This window comes from Oncorhynchus keta, chromosome 7, assembly GCF_023373465.1.
Source record: "Oncorhynchus keta strain PuntledgeMale-10-30-2019 chromosome 7, Oket_V2, whole genome shotgun sequence".
NCBI classification, from domain to species: domain Eukaryota; kingdom Metazoa; phylum Chordata; class Actinopteri; order Salmoniformes; family Salmonidae; genus Oncorhynchus; species Oncorhynchus keta.
In genome coordinates, this window is record NC_068427.1 from 26,785,734 (window position 1) to 26,804,204 (window position 18,471).

At 44.9% G+C, this 18,471-nt stretch overlaps 1 protein-coding gene across 2 annotated transcripts in view; it reads left to right on the forward strand.

Moving 5' to 3' along the window:
• LOC118386237 (mannosyl-oligosaccharide 1,2-alpha-mannosidase IB) overlaps positions 1–18,471 on the forward strand; it is a 136,975-nt gene that overhangs the window by 91,869 nt on the left and 26,635 nt on the right. For both annotated transcript variants that reach the window (XM_035773797.2, XM_035773799.2), the window contains 4 exons: positions 6,269–6,349; positions 16,734–16,828; positions 16,976–17,099; positions 17,185–17,278. In XM_035773797.2, the coding sequence (XP_035629690.1) occupies positions 6,269–6,349; positions 16,734–16,828; positions 16,976–17,099; positions 17,185–17,278 (394 nt within the window). The remainder of the gene's footprint in view (positions 1–6,268; positions 6,350–16,733; positions 16,829–16,975; positions 17,100–17,184; positions 17,279–18,471) is intronic.

Here is an 18,471-nt window from a genome sequence, read left to right on the forward strand (position 1 = left end):
GGAGGGAGAGACTGAGGACAGAAGGAGAGGGGGGGGAGGAGAGAGACGGAGAAGGAGAGACTGACGGACAGAAGGAGAGGGCGGGGGGAGGGAGAGACTGACGGACAGAAGGAGAGGGCGGGAGGGAGAGACTGACGGACAGAAGGAGAGGGCGGGAGGGAGAGACTGACGGACAGAAGGAGAGGGCGGGAGGGAGAGACTGACGGACAGAAGGAGAGGGCGGGAGGGAGAGACTGACGGACAAAAGGAGAGGGCGGGAGGGAGAGACTGACGGACAAAAGGAGAGGGCGGGGAGGGAGAGACTGACGGACAAAAGGAGAGGGCGGGAGGGAGAGAGACGGACAAAAGGAGAGGGCGGGAGGGAGAGACTGACGGACAGAAGGAGAGGGCGGGGAGGGAGAGACTGACGGACAAAAGGAGAGAGGCGGGAGGGAGAGACTGACGGACAAAAGGAGAGGGCGGGAGGGAGAGACTGACGGACAGAAGGAGAGGGCGGGAGGGAGAGAGACTGACGGACAAAAGGAGAGGGCGGAGGGAGAGACTGACGGACAGAAGGAGAGGGCAGGGAGAGACTGACGGACAAAAGGAGAGGGGCGGGAGGGAGAGACTGACGGACAAAAGGAGAGGGCGGGAGGGAGAGACTGACGGACAGAAGGAGAGGGCGGGGAGGGAGAGACTGACGGACAGAAGGAGAGGGCGGGAGGGAGAGACTGACGGACAGAAGGAGAGAAAGGCGCGGAGGGAGAGACTGGGACAGAAGGAGAGGGTATGGAGGGAGAGACTGACGGACAGAAGGAGAGGGCGGGGCAGGGAGAGACTGACGGACAGAAGGAGAGGGCGGAGGGAGAGACTGACGGACAGAAGGAGAGGGCGGGAGGGAGAGACTGACGGACAGAAGGAGAGGGCGGGAGGGAGAGACTGACGGACAGAAGGAGAGGGCGGGAGGGAGAGACTGACGGACAGAAGGAGAGGGCGGGAGGGAGAGACTGACGGACAGAAGGAGAGGGCGGAGGGAGAGACTGACGGACAGAAGGAAGGAGGGAGGACTGCAGGGAGGGGCGGGAGGGAGACTGACGGACAGAAGGAGAGGGCGGGAGGGAGAGACTGACGGACAGAAGGAGAGGGCGGGAGGGAGAGACTGACGGACAGAAGGAGAGGGCGGGAGGGAGAGACTGACGGACAAAAGGAGAGGGCGGGAGGGAGAGACTGACGGACAAAAGGAGAGGGCGGGAGGGAGAGACTGACGGACAGAAGGAGAGGGCGGGAGGGAGAGACTGACGGACAGAAGGAGAGGGCGGAGGGAGAGACTGACGGACAGAAGGAGAGGGCGGGAGGGAGAGACTGGAGGGACGGACAGAAGGAGAGGGCGGGAGGGAGAGACTGACGGACAGAAGGAGAGGGCGGGAGGGAGAGACTGACGGACAGAAGGAGAGGGCGGGAGGGAGAGACTGACGGACAGAAGGAGAGGGCGGGAGGGAGAGACTGACGGACAGAAGGAGAGGGCGGGAGGGAGAGACTGACGGACAAAAGGAGAGGGCGGGAGGGAGAGACTGACGGACAAAAGGAGAGGGCGGGAGGGAGAGACTGACGGACAGAAGGAGAGGGCGGGAGGGAGAGAGACTGACGGACAAAAGGAGAGGGCGGGAGGGAGAGACTGACGGACAGAAGGAGAGGGCGGAGGGAGAGACTGACGGACAAAAGGAGAGGGCGGGAGGGAGAGACTGACGGACAAAAGGAGAGGGCGGGAGGGAGAGACTGACGGACAGAAGGAGAGGGCGGGAGGGAGAGACTGACGGACAAAAGGAGAGGGCGGGAGGGAGAGACTGACGGACAGAAGGAGAGGGCGGGAGGGAGAGACTGACGGACAAAAGGAGAGGGCGGGAGGGAGAGACTGACGGACAAAAGGAGAGGGCGGGAGGGAGAGACTGACGGACAGAAGGAGAGGGCGGGAGGGAGAGACTGACGGACAGAAGGAGAGGGCGGGAGGGAGAGACTGACGGACAGAAGGAGAGGGCGGAGGGAGAGACTGACGGACAGAAGGAGAGGGCGGGAGGGAGAGACTGACGGACAGAAGGAGAGGGCGGGAGGGAGAGACTGACGGACAGAAGGAGAGGGCGGGAGGGAGAGACTGACGGACAGAAGGAGAGGGCGGGAGGGAGAGACTGACGGACAGAAGGAGAGGGCGGGAGGGAGAGACTGACGGACAGAAGGAGAGGGCGGGAGGGAGAGACTGACGGACAGAAGGAGAGGGCGGGAGGGAGAGACTGACGGACAGAAGGAGAGGGCGGGAGGGAGAGACTGACGGACAGAAGGGCGGGAGGGAGGACTGCGGAGGGAGAGACTGACGGACAGAAGGAGAGGGCGGGAGGGAGAGACTGACGGACAAAAGGAGAGGGCGGGAGAGAGACTGACGGACAGAAGGAGAGGGCGGGAGGGAGAGACTGACGGACAGAAGGAGAGGGCGGGAGGGAGAGACTGACGGACAGAAGGAGAGGGCGGGAGGGAGAGACTGACGGACAGAAGGAGAGGGCGGGAGGGAGAGACAGATCAAAGTAGATGGACGGATGGATGAACAGAAGGAAGGGACGGACGGACAGAAGGAAGGAAGGGACGGAGGAAGGGAGGGGGAAAGATGGAGAAAGAGATGAGAGCAAAATTAGAGGAGTGGATGTTAGTAATCTGAAGTGGGAGTGTTGATCTAGATCAGTTCTATCTGTAATGCCTCCACACTCACTGTATTTAGGCATTAACAGTTAAACTCATAAACTGCCATGGATGTTATTCCCTGATCTCCCTCCCTTCTCAGCCTCTGATGAAAATAGCAATTCCCAAATGAGAAACGGGAATGATTTCAAGTTCTTCAAAATAGTTGTGTTTTGAAGAAGTGTTTTGTAGCTTGCGGTGGTTCCAAAATATAATTTGAATCTTCTGTACTTAGACTTCAGTGTAAATGAAAGGTTTGTTTGAGCTGTATGTTTGCATCAAACCCATGCTCCTCTCCTTTGTTGCTTCTTACTTCCAGGCTAAAATGAGAGCAAAGATTTCCAGTTACTGACTATATTAAAGACATCAGTCTTTGTCAAACTTAATCATGGGCTTACGGCTTCATAGAGGGAGTGAGGGTGTGTGTGCGACGTGTGTGTGTGCGACGGTTGTGTGTGTGTGCGATGTGTGTGTGTGCAATGTGTGTGTGTGCGACGAGTGTGTGTGTGTGTGTGAGCTCGTCCATGTGTTAAAGCCTCTACTAATGAATGATTAATTAGCTGCCATGTTGGGCTGTCCTTTGTGGTGAGTCATTGTTTGCTGGATGGCTCGTGGAAGGCCTGTGCTACAGCACCCTGCGATGATGGATGGCTCGTGGAAGGCCTGTGCTTCAGCACCCTGCGATGATGGATGGCTCGTGGAAGGCCTGTGCTACAGCACCCTGCGATGATGGATGGCTCGTGGAAGGCCTGTGCTACAGCACCCTGCGATGATGGATGGCTCGTGGAAGGCCTGTGCTACAGCACCCTGCGATGATGGATGACTCGTGGAAGGCCTGTGCTACAGCACCCTGCGATGATGGATGACTCTCAATGCAGTCGGAAATTAATCGTCACGCTTTAAAAATTACTGAATTAATGGAGTCTGTTTAGCCAACACTGGGTTAGGAATGAATTTACCAGAGTTTAAAGTAAGATTTGATGTGAATCGATAGCACGTGGGAGATTAATTAGTACATGATGTCCCACTCGGATTAGATAAACCTAATTTAATATGGAGTAACATTCAGATGGTTTCCAAGGAAATTTCTGACATGTTTTAAATGTTACATGTTACACTTTTTAAATGTTACATCGTATATATAACGAAGGAGTTGAAGCACTGCAGTTAAAGTATATCTGTCAGCTGTCACCTTAAACATAAATTCATGTCTTTATAGGAGTCACATGAATGACACTAATTAGAGTGTGAGACATTTGAATGGCATTCATTAGTGTATGAAACAACTGAATGGCATTAATTAGAGTGTGAAACACCTGAATGGCATTAATTATAGTGTGAGACACCTGAATGACACGAATTAGTGTGAAACACCTGAATGGCATTAATTAGTGTGTGAAACACCTGAATGGCATTAATTAGTGTGTGAAACACCTGAATGGCATTAATTAGTGTGTGAAACACCTGAATGGCATTAATTAGTGTGTGAAACACCTGAATGGCATTAATTATAGTGTGAGACACCTGAATGACACGAATTAGTGTGAAACACCTGAATGGCATTAATTAGAGTGTGAAACACCTGAATGGCATTAATTAGTGTGTGAAACACCTGAATGGCATTAATTAGTGTATGAAACACCTGAATGGCATTAATTAGAGTGTGAAACACCTGAATGGCATTAATTATAGTGTGAGACACCTGAATGACACGAATTAGTGTGAAACACCCGAATGGCATTAATTAGTGTGTGAAACACCTGAATGGCATTAATTAGTGTGTGAAACACCTGAATGGCATTAATTAGTGTGTGAAACACCTGAATGGCATTAATTATAGTGTGAGACACCTGAATGACACGAATTAGTGTGAAACACCTGAATGGCATTAATTAGTGTGTGAAACACCTGAATGGCATTAATTAGAGTGTGAAACACCTGAATGGCATTAATTGTAGTGTGAGACACCTGAATGACACAAATTAGTGTGAGACACCTGAATGACGCGATTAAGTGTGAGACACCTGAATGATGCGAATAAGTGTGAGACACCTGAATGACACGAATAAGTGTGAGACACCTGAATGACAATCATTAGTGTGAGACACCTGAATGACACGAATTAGTGTGAGACACCTGAATGACACGAATTAGTGTGAGACACCTTGAATGACACGAATTAGTGTGAGACACCTTGAATGACACTAATTAGTGTGAGACACCTTGAATGACACTAATTAGTGTGAGACACCTGAATGACACGAATTAGTGTGAGACACCTTGAATGACACAAATTAGTGTGAGACACCTTGAATGACACTAATTAGTGTGAGACACCTTGAATGACACTAATTAGTGTGAGACACCTGAATGACACTAATTAGTGTGAGACACCTTGAATGACACTAATTAGTGTGAGACACCTGAATGACACGAATTAGTGTGAGACACCTGAATGACAATCATTAGTGTGAGACACCTGAATGACACGAATAAGTGTGAGACACCTGAATGACAATCATTAGTGTGAGACACCTGAATGACACGAATTAGTGTGAGACACCTGAATGACACGAATTAGTGTGAGACACCTGAATGACACTAATTAGTGTGAGACACCTGAATGACACTAATTAGTGTGAGACACCTGAATGACACGAATTAGTGTGAGACACCTTGAATGACACTAATTAGTGTGAGACACCTGAATGACACTAATTAGTGTGAGACACCTGAATGACACGAATTAGTGTGAGACACCTTGAATGACACTAATTAGTGTGAGACACCTTGAATGACACTAATTAGTGTGAGACACCTGAATGACACGAATTAGAGTGTGAGACACCTTGAATGACACTAATTAGTGTGAGACACCTGAATGACTGCGAATGATTGTCATGTCTGATTGTGTGCAGAACCTGAAGGACTGACATTTTCAGTCACCTGAATGACACTTTTTTATTTTTGTTGTCCTGTGCAGTTTGTGTGGGTCACCAGTATGACGGCGATCATTTTGTTGTGCTGCGCAGTTGTGCCAACACAGGGTGGTTTTATGACCGCGCTCTGTCTGGCACGTAAGTGTCATTGTAAACAGGTAGCGGTGCTGAAGGGGAGATGGATGCTGACGAGGCCTTGAGCTTTAAGAGTTCTCACCACCGTCCTTCAGAGGGGGAGCACGACACGGCCGGGGTGCCTCAACACCCACTTTAACAAATCTCCCCTCCCCTGTCTTCCCCCTTCTCCACTCTCCCAGGGTGACAGTTGGATTAACAGCCCGTTGAGGTTATTACATAGGGAACCAGGCTGTGCTTGTGGTAGAACTTGTAAAGGTGTTCTCTGTATTAGTCAGACATAAATTTGGTGTTCCAGCCTTGGTCTGAATGGTAGGCTATTTGAATTCAGGAATGTGTGCCATTACACACACTTAGTGTTTGGTATTACTGTGCAAGACATCTGTGGTTTTGGCACAAGGCTGCTCTGGCAGTTCTGTGCGGTGTCTTTCTTTCTTTCGCTCTCTCACTTTCTCTCTTTCTCTGGCTGATTCTCCCCTCTGTTTCTTCAGAATGCTGAGGTATCTGTCTTCGAGGTCAACATCCGCTTCATCGGAGGACTGCTGGCCGCCTACTACCTCTCTGGACAGGAGGTATCTGCTCATCTGGGATTAGTGTGTCTGTCTTGTCTGCCTGTCTGTCTTGTCTGTCTTGTCTGTCCTGTCTTGTCTTGTCTGTCCTGTCCTGTCTGTCCTGTCTCGTCTGTCTTGAAGCTGACCTCATTTAGTTAATTGGTGGATTGTTTGGTCGACTGAGATTTCTTTAGTCGAGCAGTCACAAATAGATTTTTTTTTTTCATGGTGCACAAGACACCGTTCTGATTCGCGCCTCTCTCAGTGGACTAATCCATTGTGGAGGCCACCGGAATGGCACAGTCCATCACTCTAAGACATGCAACTGTAATTGTATATGGTTATATTATGTTAGAATAATGGTGCGACACTAATAAATATAATATAATTTTATTACAAATGCGCTTTCTCCTGCGTTTGATAGCGGTCGCTGTCTGCGGTCATGAAACATAATCTACAGTGCTGTTGAATTGACTCCTTTCCCTATATGTTGCTATGTGCATAATAAAAGTTAACCAGCATGTTGGTGTTAAGAACGATGCAGCTGAGGCAGCTTTTTTTTTTTTTTCACAGCGTGGCCATCCCGCTCCCTCTTGAGTCATTTGTCTCTCAATGATTTAATTAAACAGTGCGCTTAAAACACGTGTCAAACTCATTCCACAGAGAGCCGAGTGTCTGCAGGTTTTCGCTCCACCGTTGTACTTGTTTGATGAATTAAGGTCACTAATTAGTAAGGAACTCCCCTCACCTAATGAAAACTACCACAAGTCTCTTTCTCTGTCGAGCTCCCCTGCCATGCAGTATCATTCATCCTACTCTTCCTGCTCCTATTAAAGGAGTGTGAGTGGTGGAATTGAGCTCCAGCCATGCGGCTCTGCCGGTCCCAGACTACTCAGCTGATGGGAGCAGATCCCTGGCCACGCTCCCTCTTAATGATCATCCCTCCTTCTTCTCACTCTCATCGCCTCTCCCTCTCTCCCACTCCGAATAAATGGTGATAATTCTGCAGAGGCTGGAGGAGTGGTGGGATAGGGAATCAGAAAGATGTTGAGTGGGGAATGGGAGGGGTGATAACGTTCGTGAGAGTGCTTTATTCTGTGTTCCCAGTCGAGGTCGACCGATTCTTCAACTTCGCGGGTGGTGATCTAACAAAAGCGCATTGCTGAAAAAAGCACTGTCTTTGCACAAATGTACCTAACCATAAACATCAATGCCTTTCTTAAAATCAATATGCAGAAGTATATATTTTTAACCTGCATATTTAGTTAAAAGAAATTCATGTTAGCAGGCGATATTAACTAGGGGAATTGTGTAATTTCTCTTGCGTTCATTGCACGCAGAGTCGGGGTATATGCAACAGTTTGGGCCGCTTGGCTCGTTGCGAATTAATTTGCCAGAATTGTACATAATTATGACATAATATTGAAAGTTGTGCAATGTAACAGCAATATTTCAACTTAGCGATGCCACCCATTCTAATAAATATGGAACGGTTCCGTATTTCACTAAGAGAATAAATGTTTTGTTTTCTAAATGTTAGTTTCCGAATTAGACCTTATTAATGACCAAATGCTCGTATTTCTGTGTTTATTATATTATAAATAAGTCTATGATTTGATATTTCATAGAGCAGTCTGACTGAGCGGTGGTAGGCAGCAGCAGGCTCGTAAGCATTCATTCAAACTTTACTGCGTTTGCCAGCAGCTCTGAGCAATGCTCATAAACTGCTCTGTGCTTCAAGTATTGCTCAGAGCTGCTTATGACTTCAAGCCTATCAACTCCCGAGATTTGGCTGACAATACTAAAGTGCCTATTAGAACATCTAATAGTCAAAGGTATATGAAATACAAATGGTATAGAGAGAAATAGTCGACGCGTCATAATTCCTATAATAACTACAACCTAAAACTTCTTAATTGGGAATATTGAAGAACTGAGAATATTGAACCACCAGTTTTCATATGTTCTGAGCAAGGAACTTAAACGTTAGTTTTTTTTATATGGCACATATTGCACTTTTACTTTCTTCTCCAACACTGTGTTTTTACATTATTTAAACCAAATTGAGCATGTTTCATTATTTGAGACTAAATAGATTGTATTTATGTATTATATTAAGTTAAAAATTAGTGTTCATTGTTCATTCAGTATTGTTGTAATTGTCATTATAACAAATATATATAAATATCGTCCGATTAATCGGTATCAGCTTTTTTTTGGGTCCTCCAATAAATGGTATCGGCGTTGAAAGATCATAATCGGTCGACCTCTAGTTCCCAGGGCATGTGTGTGGCAGAACTAGCCCCAACACACAGTAATGGATGATGTTCACTTCTCTGTCCCCTCAGCCCTCCCCTCCACCCCTCTCTCATCTTCTTTCCCTTCTTCGCTCTTCTCCTCTTCCACACTGGCCCTCTCCTCTGTTCTTTCTCTCCTCTTCTCTATAACTACTTTATGTTCCCTCTCTTGTCACAACCTTCTCTACACAACCCTTCTCTTTTATTTTCTCTCCTGATAGGTGCTCGTGCCACTGAGACATAAGCAAGACACTTAACCCTAATTTGCTCCAGGGGTTTACGTGAAAGGTGCTAGTGACTTTGAAATATGTAATTGAGGTGAAGGTTGCTAGTGCCTCTGGTATACATTGCCTTCAGAAAGTATTCATACCCCTTGACTTATTCCACATTTTGTTGTGTTACAGCATGAATTCAAAATGGATTACATGTGTTTTTTTTCACACCAATCTACACAAAATACCCCATAAATGACAAAGTGAAAACATGTTTTATGAAATGTTTACAAAGTTATTGAAAATTAAATGCATAAATATCTCATTTCCATAAGTATTCACACCCCTGAGTCAATACACGTTAGAATGAGTTTCAGCGGTGAGTCTCTAAGGTCTTTGCACACCACCTAGATTGTATCATATTTGCACCTTATTCTGTTTAAAACTCTTCAAGTTCCTTGTTGATCATTGCTAAATAGCCATTTTCAAGCCAATTTAAGTCAAAACTGTAACTAGGCCATCCAGGAACATTAAATGTCATCTTGGTAAGCAACTCCAGTGTATATTTGGCCTTTTAGGTTATTGTCTTGCTGAAAGGTGAATTTGTTTCCCAGTGTCTGTTGGAAAGCAGACAGAGCTAGATCTTCCTCAAGGATTTTGCCTGTGCTTAGCTCTATTCCGTTTATTTTCATGCAAAACTATTCCCTGGTCTTTGCCAAAGACAAGCATATGCATAACATGATGCAGCCACCACCATGCTTGAAAATGTACTCTGTGATGTGTTGATGGATATGCCCCAAATAACACTTTGTATTCAGAACATATTTTTTTTTTTTTGCCAAATTATTTTCATTCATTCTTAGTATTTTGGAGTAACTACACTTGTTGATTCATCCTCAGTTTTCTCCTATTACAGCCTTTACTCTGGACCCTGATCTCTCTTTTGACGAACATATCAAGAATATTTCAAGGATAGCTTTTTTCCATCTTTGTAACATTGCAAAAACCAAACTTTTTGTCCAAAAATTAAGTTAGTACTAAACACATATTACTCCAGTGGTTGGCTCTCTACACTGGCTTTCTGTTAAGGCTAGGGCTGATTCCAATGTTTTACTGCTAACCTACAAAGCATTACATGGACTTGCTCCAACATATCTCTCCGATTTGGTCCTTCTGTACGTACCTACGGGTTCGCTACGGTCACAAGACGCAGGCCTCCTAATTGTCCCTAGAATTTCAAAGCAAACAGCTGGAGGCAGGGCTTTCTCCTATAGAGCTCCATTTTTATGGAATGGTCTGCCTATCCATGTGGTAGATTCAGACTCGGTCTCGAGCTTTTATTGAAGACTCATCTCTTCAGTAGGTCCTATGGTTGAGTGTAGTCTGTCCCAGGGGTGCAAAGGTGAACGGCAAGGCACTGGAGCGACAGACCACCCTGGCTCTCTCTGCCTGGTCTTTGTGGTTGAATATGTGTTTGAAATTCACTGCTTGACTGCGGGACCCTATAGATAATTGTACAGAGACGAGGTAGTCATTCAAAAATAATGTTAAACACTATTATTACAGAGTGAGTCCATGCAACTTATTATGTGACTTTTTAATCAAATGTTTACTCCTGAACTTATTTAGCCTTGCCATAACAAAGGGGTTGAATACTTTTCATGTTTTATTCATTTCAAAATAATAATTTCAAAAAATATCCACTTTGACATTATGAAGTATTGTGTGTAGGCCGGTGACACAATCTCAATTGAATCAATTCAGGCTGTAACAAAATATGTCAAAAGTCAAGGGGTGTGAGTACTTTCTGAATGAAATGTAGAGTTTAGGTGAAAGGTGCTCATTTCTCTGGGATATGTAGTTGAGGTGAAATGTGCTCATTTCTCTGGGATATGTAGTTTAGGGGAAATGTGCTCATTTCTCTGGGATATGTAGTTTAGGGGAAATGTGCTCATTTCTCTGGGATATGTAGTTTAGGGGAAATGTGCTCATTTCTCTGGGATATGTAGTTGAGGTGAAAGCAGCTTGCGCTCTTCTGTCAACAGAGTAATAACCTCTCCGCAGGGGGAGAGAGAACTAGGGAGGGAGAGACTGGGGGAGGGCGAGAGAGAAAGACAGAAACGCAGCCAGCTGATTGCAAAGAGAAAACCGGAGAAGGGAGCAGGGCTTGTAATGTAAGATAATGAGCTGAGAGTCAAGGAAAACTGCAGACACTGACACACTGCAGCTAGACATGGCCTGCTGGAGTCACCCTGTAAAAAGAGGGAGGGAGGCAGATGGAGGGAGTAAGGGATGTTGTGATACACAACAAAAGACCTAGACCGCTGTACAATTATTTTTGCTTCTCTCTAACCTGTCTCTGCGATACATGTTTTTCCTCCCTCCCTCCATCTTCCTACTTCGCTATCTGTCTTTCAGTGAGTCGCTGTGAGCTGAGGCTATGGATCTATCTGATTTGCTGGGGAGCGCCTGACTCCTTCTCATATTGTCAAACATGGAGCCCATCAAAGGCAGAACACTGCTTCCTCTGTCACATCTGACTGGCTGCAACTGCACCTGCAGGCAGGGGGGAATTGTGGGAGGTGAGTGACGGAAGAGCGTGCAACGTGGAAGGGTGCGAAGGAGGGGGTTGAGAGAAAAGGGGAGAGCAAGAGATGTGATTGCTACACTGCAGATGAACAGTATCCATGAATATGGATGTGAGAGATTCAGCTATGTCTTACAGGCCATATAGAAGATAATCATGCAATGACTGGCTGAGCTGGAGAGCCCAGGTAAAACCGCTGCTTGATTGACATTCAGTCAGGCAGTTGTAGTTAAATCCCCAAGAACACAGTCCCATGGATTTCCAAGCTTGTTTCAATAAAGCACTATGGACTGATACAATAGAATATAAAAGATGACAAATAATAAAGGAACAACAAGTTAAACGATGAATAACTAGCATGATGAAGAACAAATGTAGTAAGCCCCATGAAGGACGGACAGCGTTTGTTGACTTAATCCTGTCTCTTCCTGGGGTCCTTGAGGGCCTTTTTTTCCAAAACAGGCTCATTCACCAGATTTCACAGTATACCTATCCTTTTATGGGACTCCTTTACATTTGCACAGTGACATCCTCCCCGGAGAGAGAGATATGAGAGTGCATGTGTGTTTGTTTGTGCACGTGTGTGTGTGTGCGCACCTCTGTTTGCGTGTGTTCTCTCTGGCAGGCCGAGTGGTCATGGGGTTCTATCTCAGAGAGAGCAAGGCTCATATCCTCCTATGTGTAATAACAGGTTCCGCTCCTGAGTTAGAGGATCGGTTGGAACAGCTGATTCCAGGCAGAACTACGACCAGCCAGCGCTACAAATCTGCAGTCTGGGGATACTGCCGACCTGGCCTCACAGCTAATCCTGATGGCGAGAGGGAGAGAGCTTGTTCAGCCCCAAATTGCCCTTGTTCCTCGTTCGCCTGGTCTATGGGACTGAGGGATGGAGAGAGAAAGAGAGCAAGGGTGTTCAAGTGAAGGGGGATTGAGAGCGAGATAGTGGGTGCTCTCTCATTCAACTCAAACTCTGCTCTCGCCCCTTTATTTGGTCGGCTACAGGTCAGGACTAAAAGCGGCATTGAGAGAGAACATTGTTCAACCCAAGCTTTGCTCTCAGGCACATTTAAAAAAAAGACACACTCAGGTAGGGCCTCCATTTTCAAAACATCTCTTTCAGATGTTATGAGTGAAGAGAGGGGAATGTTTGTGTGAATTTGGTGCGTGTTGTGAGTGAATCAATAAGTTTGTGAGATGGAATAGCCTATATCTCTCAGTCATTGATTGGCGTGTAGCTACACGTCAATCGGAGGATTTGGGCGAGGAGCTACACAAAAAGTCTCTAGTTCTCCGCTCTGGCCTGCCCCTGTATTCACAGTACTATTTTCCTCCCTCGAGCTGGATGGCAGCTCACCACTTCGTCCATTGATACCACTGAGAAAATAGAGAACAAACTGTTAGCCAAAAACCTGTTCTAAAATTGTGTGTTAGTCAAGCACATAACCACTTATTTCATAATTGGCGCCTTAGCTAAAGCGTCATTACGACGAAGGTAGCAACAGCGTTTAGTCAACTAAGCGAGGACAAGTTCTTCCGCCGTCTCTGCGTGGATGGAAACGAAAATAGCAGAGAGCTGTTCCGCTAATACCATCCTCTACAGAAATATGTTCAACTGTTAAAGATGAGTAGTCCTATGTTAATTGATCAGTTGTTGATCTGCCCTCTTGGTATAGCTGTAGGCCTATGTTAATTAATCAGTTGTTGATCTGCCCTCTTGGTATAGCTGTAGGCCTATGTCAACAGTAGGCTGCTGATGATGTGATAATAGTCAGTTCACCAATGACAACTAGGCATGTTGAATGAATGGTGGCTAAGTAAGACCTTGAAAATAAAAGAGAGCCGCACACTCTAGGAGCTCAGATGCAAAAATGTAATACCAACGTTTCGACAGCCAAGCTGTCTTCATCAGGGTATAATCACAAACACTGCGGGATGACTCGTTTATATAGTGTCAAAAGACACAGGTGTCTGTAATCATGGCCAGGAGTGGCCGAATATCATTGGTTAATAATCACATTTTAAAATGTCATACAAAGAACAGCATACAAACAAATGGATAGCATACGATCATAGATTAATTTGACTATACAAGTTTACACACAATTACAATGGCAAAGTCACAATAATCACAAGAATGCCTTCAGATCAACGTCTACGTTGAGACCGAAGGGCGCAAGGGTCTTTAAATTAAAGATCCAGGCAGCCTCTCGTTTTAACAATAAATTATCAAGGTCACCCCCTCTCCTAGGGAGGGTGACAGGGTGACCTAACTTGATGGAGATGTGTAACAAGCTCATACAGGCCTAGTTTTGTTCTTTCATATTCCAAATAGCCTACAGTAAGCTAGACTGCTACAACATTTCACTAGACTATCCACATAAAGACACATTAATTAGAGTAATCATTACCCCTAAATTGAACATAGTGTCATTGAGACGACCTCAATTTAATTTAGGATCAAACATAAGACTTTTGTGTTGGCTACATTGTTTGATATAATTTAAAGACTATGTTTCAGGAAATTGCTGTTAAATGCACCAACTTCCTGTGGGGGATTTTGGTGGGAGTGAAATGGGCTGCTGGGAGAGGAAAATATCGTCCCTTGAGAGGGCAAGAACAAGATGTACAGTGCCAGTCAAACGTTTGGACACATCTACTAATTTCAGGGTTTTTCTTTATTTTTTACTATTTTCTACATTGTAGAATAATAGTGAAGACATCAAAACTATGAAATAACACATCATGGAATCATGTAGTAACCAAAAAAGTGTTAAACAAATCAAAATCTATTTGAGATTTTTCAAACTCATCATCAAAGCAAAGAGTGGCTACTTTGAAGAATCTCAAATATAAAATATATTTTGATTTGTTTAACACTTTTTTTGGTTACTACATGATTGGGAGAGGAAGGTCGAGGTTTCCAGGGTTAGAGTAGTGCAGAAGTTGTCGTATGCTGAGGCAGTGAAGAAAGTAGAGGAAGATGGGTCAAGGGGGAGGGATCCTGAGAGGAGTGATGTGAGTAGATCTACACCAGTACAGAGGGATAGGCCAACAAGTGATACATACTTCAGTAAGATTGGATTTTTAGCATTTATAGCAATGCTTATCAACTGTACTGCAGGGATGGAATGTAAGTCTATGCTGACTGCAGGAATGTCCACCAGAGCTGTTGCCAGAGAACGGAATGTTAATTTCTCTACCATAGCCCCCCTCCAACGTCATTTTAGAGAATTTGGCAGTACGTCCAACCGGCCTCACAACCGCAGACCACTTGTAACCATGCCAGCCCAGTACCTCCATATCCGTCTTTTCCCCTTGCGGGATCGTCTGAGACCAGCCACCCAGACAGCTGATGAAACTGAGGAGTATTTCTGTCTGTAATAAAGCCCTTTTGTGGGGGGGGGGTATTCTGATTGGGGGCTTGGCTTCACAAGGCTATGCATGTGCCCAGTCATGTGAAATCCATAGATTAGGGCCTACAAAATGTATTTCTTTTTCATTTGAAGTGTATGGCGTTGACACTCGCAGCCCGTCTGTTTTCTGTCTATTCATTACTGTGCATTCTAATTCCAGCGTGTACACGTTGGTTCACATGAGTAACAAAAAAAAGCTTTTAGTTTGATTTGGGTGTTACTCTGTGGGTAAGGGGCAGTAAGGGACACTAGCAACTTACTGTAGGTTTCCATCCAATCGGCGACAGATTTTCATGTGAATATTCTGAAATCGGCATAAAAAAAACAATATGCAAACTTTCCCACCAGAGATGTGTCCATCAAATTGACTTGTTGCGGGTAAAAGGCTGTGCGTGATTTTCAACTCTACTGATGGTTTGTGACAAAACAATGTGCATTATGTGGTGAATGTGCCAAATCCGGTCTTGGCACATGTGCTCTAGCAAACAGCTGGCAGATACAGTGCAGGTATAGCCTACATTATCAGATTATTATGGACAAAAGAGCGAGATTATAACTTTTAATTGTCAAACGGCAGCCAAGCATCAATCCCCATGTCACCAGAATACGACTTGGAAAGGATCATCAAGATGCACTTTCATCACCCTGAAGTTCATGATAGTTTATTCAATCTGTAGCCTAATAAACCTCATACTTTCCCGAGTCGTAGTAGGAGGACCACATGCGTCATCGCATGACTCCAAGTTTACGATATGATTATTATATCAATATTTGCGCATGAAAGCATTTACACTGACATTTCTCGCATAATTAATTTTACAGATACAAAAAGATCCCACCTTTTCTAGAGCATTTTGTTTGGTCTACATTTGGAACATTTTTATTTTCCCAATGGGTACTTGACTTGCATAAAAGGAGTATTGAACATTTTGTTTCAGTAACCTACCTTCTGAAATAAAGAGAGAAACCCAGTTTAGACTGTTGGGATGTGTGGGCTAATGTCCCACACCTCTTGATGACAGTGTGATAAAACAGTGTAGTCTTAAGAGCTTTGTTGCAGCTGTCAGACAGGCTTGGAATCAATGGATGGGGTATACATTGAGTGTACAAAATATTAAGAACACCTTCCTAATATTGAGTTGCACCCCCTCATGGACTCTACAAGGTGTCGAAAGTGTTCCACAGGGATGCTGGCCCATGTTGACTAATGCTTCCCACAGTTGTCAACTTGGCTGGATGTCCTTTGGGTGGTGGACCATTCTTGATACACACGGGGAACTGTTGAGTATGAAAAACCCATCACTGTTGCAGTTCTTGACACAAACCGGTGGCACTTCAAATTCTTTTCTTGCCCATTCACCCCCTGAATAGCACACACATACAATCCATGTCTCAATTGTCTCAAGGCTTAAAAACCCTTCTTTAACCTGTCTCCTGCCCTTAATCTATACTGATTGAGGTGGATTTAACAAGTGATATCAATAAGGGATCATAGTTTTCACCTGGTCAGTCGATGTCATAAAAACAGCAGGTGTCCTTTTAATATTTTGTACACTCACTGTATATACACATTGACACACAGCTGGGAAAGTGTGACTGCGTACTTGAGTGTGTGTACTCTGTTATTCTAATGTGGTTCAACTGTTATTCTAGTGGTCTCTGAGGGGGAGTTTTGCCCTCCACCTCCACAATATGCTCAGCCTCTCCTGTAAACCAGTTCAGATGCTTTGTCATGTTCATTTGTCCACTGTTTCTCTGTCCAGTGTAAATGCTTAACGTTTTTTCGGCTGTCTTGTTAAGTCTCTTGTAAAAATATGTTCTCCATCACTGAAGCTTTTTCTCAGCTTTTCCTATAAAGCTTTCATTCACCCTCTCTCTTTTTCCCTCTGTTGATAGGTGTTTAAGGTGAAGGCGGTCCAGTTGGCTGAGAAGCTGCTCCCAGCCTTCAACACTCCCACAGGCATCCCCTGGGCCATGGTCAACCTCAAGAGGTCAGTCTCAGACCACAACACAACCTGAGATTTACATCTGACCACAACCTAACCCTAGATCTACATCCATAACTGCAACAATGGCATGTCAGTAAGATTCTCTACTCAATGATTGAAAGTGAATCCTTTCTCCCTCTCTGTGTGTAGTGGTGTGGGGCGTAACTGGGGCTGGGCGTCAGCAGGCAGTAGTATCCTGGCAGAGTTTGGAACACTACACATGGAGTTTGTCCACCTCACTTACCTCACCGGGAACCCTGCCTACTACCAAAAGGTGAGACACCTCCTTAGTACTGGTGTCTAAGTCTGCGTGTTCCCCTGGGTGAGAGATATATCCATGTCTCCTCTAACCCTGTCAGGTAATGCACATACGGAAGCTGCTGGCCAAAATGGACCGACCCAACGGGCTCTACCCCAACTATCTGAACCCTCGCACCGGTCGCTGGGGCCAACGTAAGTACCTCTTGTCTCTCTCAACTTCAGAGAATAACACTGGTGTGTGTGTGTGTGGGTGGGTGGGTGTGGGTTGAGCTCAATTCAGAATTTTGGAATTGACTCCCATTCAGCTCATGAGTTTGAATTGAATTGGCCACACCGCCACAGGATGTAGAATTTGAGTGACAGGAAGTTGAACTTAATTCAGTGCAATTCAAAGACATTCCACTCAGCCATAGAACATGAGAGTTACATTGAATCTGACCGGTCACACTTCCAGCTACCAAACAATATATAACACAATATATTTTCTCTAGAAACCATGTTCATATACTTTTTTTACTTTGTGCTTAGAATAGCCAATTATATTTCCACCAATCATTTCATTTGGCCTTAGGGTGAACTTGAGGTTTAAACTATTGCATTCTGAGGAATGTCGTATTTTCCCCATATTGAACAATATGTAATAACGTACAATATTTGCATATAGGTTTTCATTTTAAGAGATGGTCATGAAAATAAATTGTTTAAACAATATTTTATATGCATGTATATAACAACATGTTTTATGTACAAGATGTATATTTGTATAGACTACACCTAATATAAAATAGAAGAAGCTTTTGAATTTCATTTAATTTTACTGAATTCAATTCTATTTCCTTTTATTCAAATGCAGGTGCAATGGGCGCTAGGCTATGTAAATGAATGTGTGTGAGTAGTGTTTAGTTTTTTTCTTTAATAAATATGTATAATTAGAAGCTGTTGGCAGGCGGCATCTTAACTAACTCTGTTTATTATCCTGAATGAGAGAGAGGTTTAATTACTGTCTCTGCCTCTCACTGCTCAACCTGACCCCCCCCCCCCCACACACACACACACACACACACAGAGCCCTACAGTGTCTACCCCTCTCCAATGTTGTTTGCGTAGTTTTTTGTTATTTCTCTTTTTTTCTCAATCTCTCCATCCCTCCATATGAGAATGAATTATTCATAGCAACTTCTCTCTCTCTCTTTTGCCAGGGGAATGCCAATTTTGCATAGAAAACATTTGACTTTGTGTCTGTGAGTCTCTTCAGCTCATCTCTCTCTCTCTCTGCACACTTTGCTCTGAGTGTGTGTCTTTGCAGGAGACGGAAGGAGGATTGCCACTCAAAGTAATGAGCAGTGTGTGACTATGGAAAATCACAAAGTAATCTTGTGCCATAA